Genomic DNA, 16,325 nt, shown 5'->3' with positions numbered 1-16,325 from the left:
GTAATTGTTAACCCAGAATATATACTAGGGCAGTTCAAAAAAAATGGTGGGTTTCCAAGTATATTTGATGTGAGAAGTTGTTTGCAACGCACTGCTGTTAAAAAGGGGGACAGACTTTGTGTAGAGCAGAGTCTCTTTTTCCTAAAATAGAAAGCAGTCTGTAAAAAGATACATCCCAAAATATTAACAGCAATTATCATTCAGTTGTGAGATTAGAAGTGGCTTTTATTTTAATCTTTTGCTACTGTGAATCTTTGTTTTTTTCCTACTATGATAACTTATTACTGATATCACTTTTAAACCATTTATTCAGGCTCCAAATGAGGAAAGCAGACAATTGGCATGTGCCATCCAGCTTCCATTGCTAATCAATCTCAAAATTATCTCCTGCTGAGCCCAGACTCAGGCTCAGAATCCTTCTCCACACAGCCACCACCAACATCTTGGAGCTGGCAGACGTGATGAGCTCTAACTGGCCTCCCTATCATAGACTGGGCAAGGCAAGATCTTTTGAGCAGAAAGTCCCTTTAAGAAAGGATGGATCAGCCCTGGCTGGTGTGGCTCCGTTGCTTGAGCATCATCCCGTCCACCAAGAGGTCACCTGTTCGATTCCCTGTCACAGCGCATGCCCAGGCTGTGGGTTCGTTCCCCAGTAGGGGGCGTTCAAGAGGCAGCAGATAGATGTTTCTCTCACGTTGATATTTCTCTCCCCCCACTTCCTCTCTCTCTAAAATCAATAAAAACCTATTTTTAAAAAATGAAAGAAAAAAAAGGATGGGTCCTGGAGGCATGCACGCTTCCAATGCTACCGCCACAAACCAGGGCTCACACTCCGGAGGATCCTGACTGTTCCTGGTCATCACTCAGCCAAGGGCCCAGCTGGTAAAGAGAAGAAATTTCACGGCACCCAAACGCAAGCTCATTCTCTGCTCACCTGATGGGAATGATGTTGGAAAACAGGAGGAGGAAGCGGATGATCTGCAGGTACCAGCGTCCAGCGAAGTGCTGAAGGGCCACCATGACCAGTGACACCACCACCAGAGCACCAAAGAGGATCTTCGTGAGACAGTTCACTTCCAGGTCAAACAGGCCAATCTGGGGACAAGGCACAAAGGGGGGCTCAGAATCAGCTGATGCAACCCACAGCCATGAACCCCTGCACCCAGGGGGGACACTGGGACCCTTCCGCACCCACGGCTTTGGCTGAGAGCACTGGGCGCCCTGGGTTGCAGGCCATAACAGGCATCTCAGGGACCTCAGAGAATTCTGCTTTCAGCGTTTTTCAGCCTTAAGATTCAGACTTGGAAACACATACGCAGGTTATTGCTGTGCTTGGTGGGGCTGCACACTGCATGGTCCCCACCATCCTACACAGCGACCTGTAAAATGACAGTCCACACTCCCAGCATCATCCCACACACTGAGTCAGATGTGCCTGCAAGTTTGGGGCACACACCTCTGGTGGCACCTGATTTTCAGGTGCTGCATTAATTAACATTGTTTGTTTAATAATTACGTATTTATTTCCGTGTATTTTTTCAATGTAACTAGCAAAACAGACCCATAACTTCACTGAAATATGGCCTAAGTGGAGACAAAAACATCAAACAAATGTCATTTATAGTTGTAGTGGTGGGGTGAAAATGACTGGAGTTTGGGAAACAGCAATTGTTCGTGGAATTGACAAAGGAAATCATTCTGCAATATTCTAACTTAAAGACTGGAGGAGGGGTGGGCCTTGGAGGGAGGGTCACGGAGTGAAATGAGCACTAACAGAGCAGACAGCAGATCTGACCTGTCTGCCGTCAGCCGAGTTTGACAGACCTGCCCCCGGGGCACAGCGTGGCAGGTGCGAGGCCACTTCCCCTCCAGGAGGGGAGGCCAGGGAAGACCTGCTCAGAGGCGGGCGTAAGGATGAGATGAGATGAGATGCGTGTGAAGGACACCGCATAACAGAGCAAACAACAGTTTGCTTTAACTTAAAAGGTTTTAAAATGCGATGTATTAAAAAATGGGAATACACTCTGTCCAGTGTGGCTCAGTGGTAGAGCGTCAGCTCACACATTGAAGCGTCTCTGGTAGGATTCCCAGTCAAGGGCATGTACCTGGGTTGCAGGTTCGTTCCCCAGCTCTAGGTCAGGGTGCATGCGGGAGGCAATCAATCATGTGTCTCTCTCACATTGATATTTCTCTCTCTCCTCCTCCCTCCCTTCCACTCTCTAAAAATGAATGGAAAAAAATATCCTCAGGTGAGGATTAACAACAAAAAAAGAAGGGAAATTTTAAAATGTTCTGGTCATAAAAAAATTTTTTAATTTAAAAAATAAAAAATAGGTGTTTAATTTTATGTATTTGTATATATATGAATAGCTACTTATGTATTATATGTGTGCATATCTACATATGTGTATATATACCTACAGATATATATATGAAAAGATAGTTGCCAAAACCGGTTTGGCTCAGTGGATAGAGCGTCGGCCTACGGACTGAAAGGTCCCGGGTTCAATTCCGGTCAAGGGCATGTACCTGAGTTGCGGGCACATCCCCAGTAGGGGGTGTGCAGGAGGCAGCTGATCGATGTTTCTTTCTCATCGATGTTTCTAACTCTCTATCTCTCTCCCTTCCTCTCTGTAAGAAATCAATAAAATATATTTAAAAAGAAAGAAAAGATAGTAGGTTTGTATAAATGAGATAATACTGTCAGGAGTTCCAGCTTTTAACTCTAGCTCCTCACCCCCAACACCAATCATCAAAGTCCATCAGGTCGAAAGGTCTGACAAGGAGACACTTCTCGTGACTGCACACACCTTACTTCGGGGATTTGAGGTATTCATGACACTCCGGAGTTCTCTGCCCGTGTAAAGAACAACACCCACAACAGTTCCTAGAACAGAAAAACACGACACAAAGAACTGTTAGTGCGGACAGACGGGCTTACAAACACCAGAGCCTGGGCTGCCTGCGAGGACGTCTTCTAAATCCCACACCCACACGGGGGGAGTGTCAGTGTGTTCACGTCAGGGCCAGCCAACGACCCATGGCCACACTGACCAGCATGGAAGCTGCTAGCCACGGGCAGCAATTTAAATTCAATTAAAATGAAATCAAATAGGCAGGGGAACCAAAATGGTGGCGTAGGTAAATGCCGGTACTCGCCGCCTTCCACAACCACATCAAAATTACAGCTAAAATACAAAACCACCATCATTCAGAACCGCCTGAGAGATGGCTGAATGGAAGTCCTACAACTAGAGAAGAAGAAAGCACGTTGAGACTGGTAGGAGGGGTGAAGGCGCAGAACGGGCTGGGCCAACATACGTGGGCCTTTTTTTTTTAATCCAGGGGGAGATTGTGCCTGCTGAGGTCCCCATGAGGGCAAGCCCCACACCAGACTCCCCAGTCAGGGCCCCAGAGCTGGGGAGAGAAGGCCCCGTAACTTCGGGCTGTGAAAACCAGCGGGGATTGTGACTGTGGAACACGGAGGCTGTTGGAGACACAGGTGTCCCTCTTAAAGAGCCAGGCATGAACTTACCCAGACCCGCTTCCTTTGAGCTCCAGCACTAGGAGGCATTGGGGAAACCAGACACATACGAGGAGGAACTGGATTGTCTGGCATCGGGGCAGGAACTTGGGGGCAGATTTCTACCAGATGGAGGTGCTCACAGGAGTCATTGTTCCTGTGCTGGGACCTCCCCAGTCACAGGGCTGACTGGCAGCCATATCTGAGTCCCCATCAGCCTGGAGCACACCATTTGTTCCACCCTGGTGATTCCCTGAGGCTCCATCCCACCCAATTTGCAGCTCTACCCAAGCTGTTTGCAGCAGCTCTTCCATATGAATGGCCCGTCAGGCTTCCGACTTTGCTAAAATTTCTCAAATAAGCTGCAGCTGGTGCCAGTGTGCCCCAAACCTACCAAAAAAAGGCCTGAGACCTGGCACTAGCACCAGCCTGCCTTGCTTCTCAGCTGAGCCTCGCCTGAGGCCCAAACCCGATATAAACAGGCACTTCCAAACCCAACACAAATATGAGGAAGCTGCAGATCTCTCTGTAGCCCCTGCCAGGTGGTCGCAGGCAATGACTAACTTTGCACCTCCCTGGTGACCCAAGAGCCAGTGCAGCTAGTGGACAGCTTCAGACCATACCAGATTACAACACTACACATCCACAAGCAACACACTCAAGAGGCAGACTCAGTGAACACCATAGCCCTACTGAAACAAGTCCAGCTCCATAGGGGTGTTCCCGCACAGCAGCTCTCCCACTACAGTCGCAGCTGGTTCTCACAGCCAATAGGCCTGGAGGTCAATTCCTCCCAGTGACACCAACAGCAATCAAGGCTCAACTACAACAAGGCTGTGCACAAAGCCCACAAAGGGACACACCTAGAGTGCCCAGCTCAGGTGACTGGGGAGGCTGAGCCCCTGGGCCCTATAGGACACCTACTACACAAGGCCACCCTACCCACTCCAGGAGACATAGCAGCTACCCAATACATAGAAACAAACACAGGGAAGCAGGCAAATTTTGGAGACAAAGAAACATGTCACAAATGGAAAAAAGTGAACTACTGGATACAGAGTTCAAAACCATAGTTACAAGGTTACTCAAGGATCTTCAAGGGACTTAGTGAGACTTTCAAGGATCTTGGTAAGAATGCCAAAAACATAGACAAGGAGCAATCAGAAATTAAGCATACACTAACTGAAATAAAGAATAACTTACAGGGATTCAACAGTAGAGTAGAGGATTCTGAGAATCAAAACAACGATTTGAAATATGAGGAAGCAAAAAACACCCAATCAGAAGAGCAAAAAGGAAAAAGAATTCTAAAATATGAGAGTATAAGGAGCCTCTGGGACAACTTCAAGCAAACCAACATTTCAATCATGGAGGTGCCAGAAGGAGAAGAGAGAGAGAGCAAGAATTTGAAAACCTGATTGAAGAAATAATGACAGAAAACTTCCCCTACCGGGTGAAAGAAATAGACTTACAAGTCCAGGAAGCACAGAGAGTCCCAAACAAGAAGAACCCAAAGAGGACCACACCAAGACACATAATTAAAATGCCAAGGGCTAAAGACAAAGAGAGAATCTTAAAAGCAGCAAGAGAAAAGCAGTCACTTACCTACAAGGGAGTACCCATATGACTATCAGCTGATTTCTCAACAGAAACTATGCAGGCCAGAAGGGAGTGGCAAGAAATATTCAAAGTGATGAATAGCAAGGACCTACAACCAAGATTACTCTACCCAGCAAAGCTATCATTTAGAATTGAAGGTCAGATAAAGAGCTTCACAGACAAGAAAAAGTTAAAGGAGTTCATCACCACCAAACCAGTATTAAATCAAAATTGAAGGGTATTATTTAAGAAGAGGAAGAAGAAGAAGAAGCAAAGGAACAAAAATATGAACAATAAAGCGGCAACAAAGACATATCTATCAAAAATTGAATATCAAAATAAACGAATAAGGAATCTAATGAACAGAATAAACTGGTGAATAAAGTAGAATCAGAGGCATGGAAATGGAACAGATTAAAGATTCTCAGAGGGAAGGGGTTCAGGGGTTGGAAAGAGATTAAACAAAGATCTTATATGTATATATGCACAGACAATACGGTGGTGAAGACCCTGGCCTGCGTGGCTCAGTGGCTGAGTGCACACCTATGAACCAGGAGGTCTTGGTTTGATTCCCAGTCAGGGCATATGCCTAGGTTGCGGGCTCGATCCCCAGTAGGGGGTGTGCAGGAGGCAGCCAGTCAATGATTCTCTCCACTGGAAAAAGCAAACACCTAACCTTCTCTCCTCGGAAAAATACTGGCGGAGGAATGTACAAAAACTCAGAGACTCAAGCACAGCCTCAGGGAAAGAGCTGACCCAGATGCAGTGCGAGGCCGTGTCTCCTGGACAAAGAGCCCGGGGAGGAGGCACGGAAGTCCTTCCAGTTTAGCGCACAGTGTTCTGCACGAGGTGGTTCCTGGCAGAGAGACTGCCAGCAGATGGCAGGTGGGGAGCTCGCTGCCGCTCCCAGCAGGTGGCAGGCTCCCGGGCACACAGGTGCGGCCACAGCAGATGGTGGGCAGTGGGAGCCGAGCCTGGGCTGAGCTCACTCGCTCCACGCTGGCCTCAATGTCCAAAGTCCAGGTGCATGAGGTTTCACAGGAAATGCACAGAATTCTGTTTCCTCCGCCTCTCCTATAACCCGTGTTCATATCAGGGGCTCCCCAAGGAAGGGTCCCCCACGGGCACCAGCCAACCTCAGTGCCTGATGCTGCTGAAATGGCCTTCCCCCCAACATCTCCCTGTGCTCAAGACCAAAACGGTCACCACCAGATCCGATCCGGCCTCACCGCCCAGACAGAGCGCACACACCGGCCGCAGCGGGGCGCTGGTTTGGTCTGCACAGCTCTTTAAGGTGTTGAATTCGCTGGCCACTTTTCATGACGGGAGCTTTCATTTAACAATGGAGACTTCTGGCTTCTCCTGGAAAACTGGAAGATCTGGTGACGCTGGGTCCACGTTCCTCATGCGACCCAGGCCTCGAACCCCGCCTCCCACGCTGTCCCCTCTGCTGTCCCTCACCCTCTGCAGCCCGCAGACTACGAATCCTCTCCATCCTGCCAGCTGGCCCCCAGCCGCTTTCTCCCAGGAGCCAGGCTGCCGTGGTCGGCATTTCATGAAGTTCTTCCCAACCCCGCACAGCAGTGTGGTCCCAGGTCAGACCTCACTGCGACCCCTTTGTTCCCTGTCAGCAACAAGATAAATGCTGAGCCCCAGAGGCCAGCGTTCAGAAATGTTAACGGCAATTAGGCACCCTGTGACGCCGAGCGTGCGGTCACAGGACAAGCCCCGCCGAACAGGGGACGTTATCAAACTCGTGTGGCAAGGTGCACACGGCGTGACCTGCCCGCTGGTCACACCCGGCAGGACACTGACCCATCTGCTACAGATTTGGGGGGGGGGCGCGGTTGGGGGAGATCAACAAACTGGTCCCTCACCACTGAGTCCTGGAAGAACTGGACTAGAACACCTGGGCTCTGTCACATCCAGGCCACCTTCTCTGCCAAGCCTCCCCCTACCCTTCCCTCTTACCGCCCTGGTGACTCCTCACCCAGCAGCACTGTGTTATTACCATGGCAACTGCATCGATGCTGGACCCCCAGCACCTACCCTAGCAAGCTTTATTTTTATTTTTTTAAGAGAAAGGGGAAGCCCAGACAGTGTGGCTTGGTGGTTGCGTTTCGACCAGGAGGTCATGTTTAATTCCTGGTTAGGGCACATGCCGGGATTGTGGGCTCGATCCCCAGTGGGGGGCATGCATGAGGCAGCTGATTAATGATTTTTTTCTCTCATCATTGATGTTTCTATTTCTCTCTCTCCCTCTCCCTTTCTCTCTCTGAAATCAATAAAAACATTTTTTAAAGAAAAGAGAGAGAGAGAGGAAGGAATGGAGAGGGAGAGGGAGAGGGAGAGAGAGAAACCTCAATATGAGAGCGAACAATGATCAGCCGCCTCCTACAGGCCCCCTATTGGGGATCGAGCCGCAGCCCAGGCATGTGCCCTGACAGTGAGTTGAATCGGCAACCTTTCCCTGCACAAGACGATGCCCAGCCAACTGAGCCATACAAACCAGGGGAAGCTTTATTGTTTTTTAAACTTCCAACTAATAAGAGCGGAGTGATCACGACACAGGAGTTAGATTCTAAAGGGAACACAGAGGCCACATGTCATGCGGGTAAGGTTCCTCTTGGTGGCCGCTGCTTGAGTTGAGCACCAGAAGGAAACGGCTTGTGTTTCACTCCGTGTTTGCATTAGAATCAGATGCAGTGAGAAGTCAGGGAAACTGAGGCCAGCTGCAGACATGCTGGGTGCCCAGCTCCTGACTCACTCCAAAGCATACACCCGCTGAAGGGGATGGCAGGCAATGCCACTGGAGCCCTGGAACCCTGCTCTCTCTTCCCACATCACCAAGCACAAAGACATTAATCCAAACAACTGAAAAAACGCATGTGCCAACTCCACAATGCATTTCCCATGAACTGCTGTGAAATCTCTTCCCCATCTTCAAGATCCCAATTCGCCTTCCACTCTCCTCCTCCCAAGAGATGACCGCTCCAAGGCTGTGTGACCTTAGGCACGTTGCTTAACCTCTCTGAGTCTCCATTCTGCATTCCATTAAATGTCCTCATTTTTATGACATGAAACCAAAACAAGAGAATGGCAGCAAAGCACTTTGTAAATAAAAAGTGCCTGGTAAATAAGACTATTGTTAACCTCTGAGATTAAAGTTGACAACAAGACTTTTACAACCTCACTCCCTCCACCTCAGAATTCGATGCATCTTCACCTAAACCATTTGCCTTTTTAGTGGTTTCAGAGGAAATTTCTAGAACTCTCTCTCCTGTCTCCTCCCCTCTCCTCTTTAACTTACATTAAACATATAGCAAACTGTAAATCCCAGGAGAGTGGAGACCAGGGTTTGCTGGCACGCCAAGCAGCACCAGGACCTAGCAATGGAGCGTGGCATGATTGAATATAGATGTTCAATCAAGGTTTGCTTCACAGGAAGAAGGAAAGCAGGAAGGAAGGAGAGACAATCACCAGAATGAAAACCAAACAGACACTGGCACAGGTACTTATCACTGAAATATTAATATTATCAAATCAAGTGCAGAATTAAACACATCGAGGTTATTAGAAGCCAAGGGGTGGCCAGGCAGTGGCTGTGCAGAATCTTAAGGACCAATTTCTCACTCCTTTAGTCATCAGGGGAACTGAGAGACAGCCAGATGACGCTGCCAATCCACACAGCCAGGAGAGAAGAAACCTGGCAAGAACCACAGCGACAGCCCATCTCTGTGGGCAGAGACGCCAGGCGGCCTGGGCTCTCACTTGTGCCAGTCCCTCCCTCCCCTTGTCATAGAGCAAGCATGTCAAACTCGTGGCCCACGGGCCGCATGCCGTTTATTTGGCCCATGTTAGCCTTTGAGTTTGACATGCTTGTCATAGAGTATCTGGATTGAGTGTCTGCTCTCCTATGAGCCACAGAGAACCAACAAGCAGAGGAGAAAGGGTTGATAGGAGTGAGATATCACTCTTGAAGAGGGGAAAGAAATGGATTCCTCCAATAATAAAGACAGAGAGTTGTCAGCAGCAGAATTACATGTTATTAGTATAAGTTATTACATACTAACGGCGGGTGGTACAATGAGTTCTGCTTCTCAAGCAAGGTGCCTGGGTTCAAGTCCCAACTCACCTTTTCCCTGCTGTGTGACCTTGGGCAAGTTACTTAACCCCACAAAGCCTCAGTTTCCTCATCTGCAGAATGGGGACAACACTAGCACCTACCTTCGTGGCACCTTTGGGAGGGTCAAGTGAAATGTGTGAAGGGCTCGTCACACTGCATGAGAGACGGGCGGGACCCCACAGATATCAACAGGGCTGCTGCAGGCCATGCTCAACCCCTGGGCCCCTTCTGTTCAGTTGCACCCCATGCTCAAAACTGAAAGGCACAGATTTCTGCGTCACCTTGGAGTTTTCAATATCAAGGCTCCGCCCTTTCCTGTGCACGGAGCCCCTGACCCACAGGACCAGCAGCCTCACAGACACGACCTGCAGCCGAACGTGCAGGCTGAGCCAACCTCTGGGACAGATTAGAACGTCCATCTGCAGCGGCAATTAAGGGCTATTCGCGGAGTGGGCGCTGCAGAGTCCGCAGGCCAGAGCGGCTTCTCTGCTCTAAGTGTCTGAGGGGCAATTAGATGCCAGCAGAATCCCCTGGAGGTGCTGGGACAAGTGGAAAACACCATTTGACCGAGGACTAATTTTCCCAACTGACAGATGATTATTCTAATTACTCGGGAGGATTTTCTTCCCTCTTCAAATTGCTACCACATTCCTGGGAGAGGGCAGGCGCCTCACCTGAGGCGATGACGGTGCCCGCCCAGAGCGCGTTCTCGATGCTCAGGCTCTCGCTGATCGAAGGGTCGCTGTCCTCCTGCAAGAGGCCAGACAGACACACACTGATCAGCAAGGCTTCTTGTTGTTGGTTTTCATGGGGGTTCTTGTTAATCCTCATCCAAGGATATTTTTTTGCATTGATTTTCAGAGAGTAAAAGAGAGGGAGGGAGAGGGAGAGAGAAAGAGAGTGAGAGAGAAATATCTATATGAGAGAGACATGTTGATTGGTTGCCTCCGGCAAGTGCTCCGACAGGGGGTGGGGATCAAATCTGCAACCCAGGTACATGCCCTTGACCGTGAATCGAACCCACAACCCTTGGGAGTGCAGGCCAATGCTCTAACCACTGAGAAATACCAGCCAGGGCTATGGAGCGAGGTTTTGAAAAAACCCACAAGACGGGTAGAGACGGGCGACCCCTGGTGAGAAGCCCACGGCTCAGCCAGGAGAGAGGGGCCACACTCATCGACTACTGTCCGTGGGGTGTCCACCCCCATGGAAATACCTGGAAAGGCTGGCTCCTGACTTGAGGACAAGCCTGGAACACGGACAGAGTGTTTTTAAGGTGAGAGCGAACAATCAAACAGGACAGTCGTGTGGCTCATAGAAAGACAACACGAACAGTTTAATTTGGGGTCTATAACCCTCCTGTCCCAGATTCCTAAAGTAACTTAAATCCAAATTTAATTTCTATTCCGAAGAGTTGAGAAGTGACTTAAAAAGTATAACTGCCCAGCCCGGCCAGTGTGTCATCAACCTATGATTCCCGGTCAGGGCACGTGCTCAGGTTTCGGCCCGATCCCCGGTGCGGGGTGTGCAGGAGGCAGCCAATCAATGATTCCCTCGCATCATTGATGTTTCTCTCTCTCTCCTTCTCCCTTCCTTCTCTGAAATCAATAAAAACTTCTTTTTTTTTTTTTTTTAAGTATAACTGCCCTGGCCAGTTTTGCTCAGTTGATAGAGTGTCAGTGGATAGAACCCTCAGACTGAAGGGTTCCGGGTTCAAGTCCAGACAAAGGCACGTACCTCAGTTGCATGCTTGATCCCCAGCCCCAGTCAGGGTGCCTACGGTAGTAGTGTGAGGGGAGGCGCATGTAACCAATCAATGTCTCTCTCACATCGATGTTTCTATCTCTCTGACTCTCCCCGTCCCTTCCACTCTCTCTAAAAATCAATAGGAAAATATCCTTGGGGAAGGATTAATCAAATATATGTAAACAACAGTGGTCCTGGCCAGGTGGCTCAGTCAGCTGGAGCATCATCCCATACACCACAAGGTGGTGGGCGTTCACTTCCCAGTCTGGGTGCCTATGGGAGGCAACCAATCGATGTTTCTCTCTCACATTGAGATTTGTCGCTCTACCTTCCTCTCTCTCTCCAAAATTAAAAAAATAAATAAACATATCTTTGGGTGAGGATTAAAAATATATATATATAACAATGGCAGGCAGGGCTTATCTAAACAATAGAGGATGTCCTCGCGTCAGAGGGAGACAGAGTAACTTTGAGCATCGGCGTTAACATGAATTAGAACAACGCGTGGCAAAACTGTCAGGCAGTCCCAGCTGTTCTGAGGCTGAAGAACCTGCAGTTGTTCGGCCCCTACTGAGAGACAATGTGTCAGGGGTCAGGCGGTGCCTCCCTAAGGGAATTCCACCCCCAGCCCAACCCCCGCCCCCCTCCCCTTTCCATCCCATCTCCCCTCTCCTCCCCCTCGCACCCCCATAGAGATACTTCCTGACAAAGACCCTCAGACGCGGGTCTGCGGGCTCCCATCGTGAATCCACACGCTAAGACAGGAGTCCGTGGCAAGCTGAGCTACGTACCCTGGTAAATGTTCCCACAAAATTGTGGATGTCGATGCTCGGCTCTTCCGCGTAGATATACGATCGAATCTGAAGAAGATCCTGCGCGACAGAGGTGACATTTGGAGTTAGAAAAAGGCGGCTTATGATCAGAGAGACTTCCGGAGGGAGGCAGCCACTCTTTTTCTAAAGCAAACAGGCCCTAAAACGATGGGGCAGGTGGGGAAAGGGCAAACCTTCCACACGTGTAGGTGTCTTCACGACTCCAGGCTCTCGACTCGCTCTTAAGGGGAGTCCTTCAATCATTCTGAGGGTCAGAACCGTTCTTTGCAGAAACTTTACCAGAAGGTAGAACACGCCATATGGATAAAGTCAGAGCCCCTATTAGACCAGCCCCTCTCAGGGGCGCAATGGCACCTTCTACAGATTCCCAGGGGCTCCAGGCCAGTTAGAGACTCGCGGCTCTAGAATTCCTGCTTTAAAAAGCAGTAATAATAACAGCACCATTTCACTTGTTCTTGGCAACGAACAATCATATGTACCATGGGCACGCTTACTGTTATGCTAACTCCACAGAGACACAGAACTTCTTCCTTCCTTACAGGGCGAGGAAAGGCATGGCATCAACCGATGTGACCGCCAGCCCAGGGAAAGCTGGCGTGTGCAGCTTAACCCTTTCAGACCACGCACGGGGCCTATGCTGGTCTCCAGACGTTTGAATTACATTCTGTGATTTTGTAACCTAGTCCACAGGCCACTTCCAACCCGTGTGACTTGTGTTTAAACTTACACTTTGGCTACCTTCTCCCTCCCTCACTCTACAAATCGTGGTGTGATATAGGGAACTATAGGGCCCTGGGGAGCTTTGAGCACCTGTTGGTTACAACTACTTAGACCATACCTTCGTCCACGTGCTATTCCACACTGTTCTAAATGCTGTTCCACACACTGAGCATACACTGTTCCATGCACTGTTCTACATGTTCCTCCACACACTGCCTATATGCTATTCCATGCACTGTTCTAAATGCTGTTCCATGCACCAGGAAATCAGCAGTGAATATACCGGGCAGAACCCTACTCTCAAAGACACCGCCTTGAAGTGAGTGGAGTGGGAATGCAGGGAGAAGGTGGCCAGAAAACGCCTCTCCGTTAGGAGACGGGTGTACAAGACCTAAGGATACGATGGAGGTGCCCAGCCAGCAGACAATTCCAGTCTGACTGTTCCAGTGGAGACACAGCCAGGACAGATGCTGGGAGGCAGACGCATGCCTGACAGGGAGGCCAGAGTGGCTGCAGCGTGGGGAGAGGGGAGGGCCCGAAGCAGAGTCAGGGCCTCCGCAGAGTGTACGGATGACATGGGGTTGAAAGGTGCCAGCGAGGCCTGGGGGACGGGTTCTCAGAGCTGAGAGCCTCCAGAGTTCTGAGCAGAGGAAGACATGCTTGGCCTACCATTACTTTTACACTCGGTCCCGGTCACGGTTTCCTAAGGTTCTGCGCTCCCCTCGGAAGAGCTCCGTCCCGCATGCCGAGTCTGCATTTCGCGTGGCCACGGTACGTGGAACCAACCGGCACTCAAGGCTCCCAGGGCCCCAAAACACCCCACCTCTGACACCCATGCCTGGCCCGGAGGAAGCCCGAGTTTGCAAGCTCTGCTGGGACAGTGGCCATTTGTGCCTCTGCAGGGAGAGCTACTCACGGCGGCCGTGGGGAGCCTCTGCGTGCAGGCCACCGGGAGCCGCAGCTTCCAGTCCGTCTCCCCGTCCAGCTGATCCGTCCGCAGGAAGCAAGACCCTGTGGAAGGAAGCCGGTGCCTTCTGTTCACCAGCAGCTCACGAAGCCTTTTGGTGGCCGCTCGGGACAGCCCCCGCCCTGGTCCTTGTAAAAACAGCCAACAAATGGCCAACCACCAAAGGGAAGGAAAATACCCCGTTTCCCACTTCCTCCTTAAGCTCTAGGGTCAGAAAGATCTGGGTGCAAATGCTCCCTCCCCCACTCACTTGCAGTGGGAGCCGGGCCAGCTTCTCCACCTTGCTAACCTCGGTGTGTCCTCGCCATAAAACAGGAAGAAACACACACCTCCCAAACTTGCTGTCGGGACTCAGTGGTGACAGAAGCCCCGGCATGGAGGCGGCCTGAGAGAGCCAGCATTCGAGTCTGTTCTGGGCAGGGGTTACAAGCACCTTCTCAGGAACCAGACCTCCTGGGTTCAAGTCCGGGCTCTGACACTCACTAACAGCACCGAGCTCAGACTGTGAGAGCTAAAGCGCTGGTCCATGCCAAGCCGAGAGCGCCAGGTAGGTCGGCCGTAATCACCGACGCGCACTCTGTGTGGGCGCGTATGTGGGTCTGACGTGCAAGTCCAAGCCACAGGTCGGCCGTGTCTCTCATCAGACAGAGAGCGTGCGGAACTCGCCGGCGCTGCAGCGAAGGCTCCTGGGAACTTCCTATCTTTTGGGGGGGGGGGGGGTTGAGGGTGTTTTAGAAAGGGAGAGCCCTTCAGGAAACCTAATCCCCAACACTCATGGACCAGGACACAGAACCGATTTGAGGACAAAGCCACAATTTTTAAAAGAAGGCTGCTTTCATCATGCCTTCCACCCCCCTCTCTGCATTACTTCATATATTATTAGTGTAAGATTTCACCCGTGCTTTTATTCAATTTGTAATAAAATAAGCTGCAGGAACCTCAAAGGAATACAAGTGCGAATCTTTCGGGGGTTCCAAGATCTCTGATTGTGCCTGATAGGCAAGAGAGAAACAGCCTTGTTTCCTCAGAGCAGCTTAAATATCAAAAATAAAGAGAAAGGAGACGTGAGCCAACGGACGGGGCAGACGGGTGGTGGCAGCCACGCAGGGAGCCCGCAGTGAGAGGGGCTTGGAAAGGCGGGAGCGGTACTCAACCCCAATGGGCTGGAACAACAGACAAACTGACAGGCAAGGGTGGGCCTGGCCCCGCCACTCATGACTCCGGGCCCAAAGGGACACCTACCTCTCTCCCGGCCCCACTGCCCGCCTCATCACACACCTCCTGGTATTTTCTCAAAAGAGAGGGAATTCTGAGCCTCATGCAGCCCAGGGAGGGAAAGCAGCACGTGCAAGCATGCCTGCATGTGTGTGCATGTGTGTGCATGTGTGTGCGTGTGTGTGCGCGTGTGCGTGTGTGTGTGTGCGCGTGTATGTATGAGACTTCACCAGCGGAGACTCAGCAGGGGTCCAACTAGCTGTATCTTTGTAATGATCACAATCTATTGCCCTGCGAGCACCGAAAACGTTGTTTTAGGATTGCTCCATTAAAAGGGCTGTTTGGATTCGCCTCCGTGGCTCCGAAATGATCATCTACTTCAGTTACATTTTCGAATGATTACTTTGCCAAATTGCCACTGAAAAGTTAATGGTTATTTTCCAAATCGATCCCAGCTGTTTACCGTTCTTTTCTGATGTCCTCAGGAAGATCATGTCAGCAGGCACCGCTGGTTCTGTTACGATAAGAAGGGCTGTTACTGTGGGCCATCCCGGGTGGGTTTCCGCCCCCCGCCCCCGCCCCTCGGTGGGGGGGAGCCATCGAAACCCACGGGGTATTTTCAGTGTCTGCCTTTGTCCAAGACAGACGGAGGGTTTATTTTGTTCTGAATCTGAAAACCCTTGCACACTGCTGTGACGTGCCTAATCCCCTGTTGAAATCACATCTCAGAAAGAGAGCTTCTAGCTTCCTGGCGAATCCAACCATTACCTCCCGAAATTCCAGCCAGGGACCCCGGCCTCACTGACTTTAGTCCAGGCTGTCTGCTGAAAGGAAAGATACGTGCCCCCTGCTCACGCTCTCCGCTTCTACCCCTTTCCCGGCTGGAGGTTTGGCTTCCAGTGGGATTCTAATAAGGAAGTCAAGTCACAGGAAGGAACAAAAGCCATTCTCAGAAGGAGAGCGAGAAGCCGACAGCAGCCTCATTTAATTGTGAACAGAGAGGACTGTGCAGAGCAGCACAGGGGGCTGTGGTTCCTCCGAGCTGCTGCCCAGAAGGGCTTCACTTTCCCGCAAATCAACTCGGAGTTGTTGGGTTTAATCCTTTTAAAAGAGCACAGTTCATTTCCTACAGAACCCAGTCCAGACACACTCCTTTCAAATCAAATATTATCCCGAGACTGTCCAGAACCAGCCTCAAAATCCAATGCCTTCCAAATAACACAGTAAGAAGAGATGTGAGTATCCGCTGAAGTAAGGAGCAAATCAGCAGTGCTATTTTTAAAAATGTGTTTTTTGCCTTTTTACTGTTCTCATAGTAACCTCTACTCCCCATAAAATGATTGAAAAGCATGATGTTTAAGTCAAAAAATGCAAGCTAAGGCCTGGCCGATGCGGCTCAGTTGGTTGGGCAATGTCCCGGGAACCAAAAAGTTACCGGTTCGATTCCTGGTCAGGCCACATGGCCGGTTTGCGGTCTCGATCCCCAGTGGAGGGTTTTCGGTCTCAATCCCCAGTAGGGGGCTTGCAGGAAGCAGTCGATCAATGATTCTCTCTCTCCCTACCCCCTTCCTCTCTAAAAATCAATAAAATATAGAC

At 50.3% G+C, this 16,325-nt stretch overlaps 1 protein-coding gene across 1 annotated transcript in view; it reads right to left on the bottom strand.

The window, feature by feature from the left end:
• The window catches only part of ATP9A (ATPase phospholipid transporting 9A (putative)), a 92,257-nt gene that overhangs the window by 50,182 nt on the left and 25,750 nt on the right, over nt 1-16,325 (bottom strand). Inside the window, 6 exon segments of the mRNA XM_023761745.1 lie at nt 935-1,095; nt 2,811-2,887; nt 9,923-9,998; nt 11,786-11,866; nt 13,464-13,558; nt 15,193-15,237. Of these exon segments, the coding sequence (XP_023617513.1) occupies nt 935-1,095; nt 2,811-2,887; nt 9,923-9,998; nt 11,786-11,866; nt 13,464-13,558; nt 15,193-15,237 (535 nt within the window).

Source organism: Myotis lucifugus, unplaced genomic scaffold (assembly GCF_000147115.1).
Source record: "Myotis lucifugus unplaced genomic scaffold, Myoluc2.0 scaffold_215, whole genome shotgun sequence".
Taxonomy (NCBI): Eukaryota; Metazoa; Chordata; class Mammalia; order Chiroptera; family Vespertilionidae; genus Myotis; species Myotis lucifugus.
This window is presented reverse-complemented; position numbering and strand designations above follow the sequence as displayed.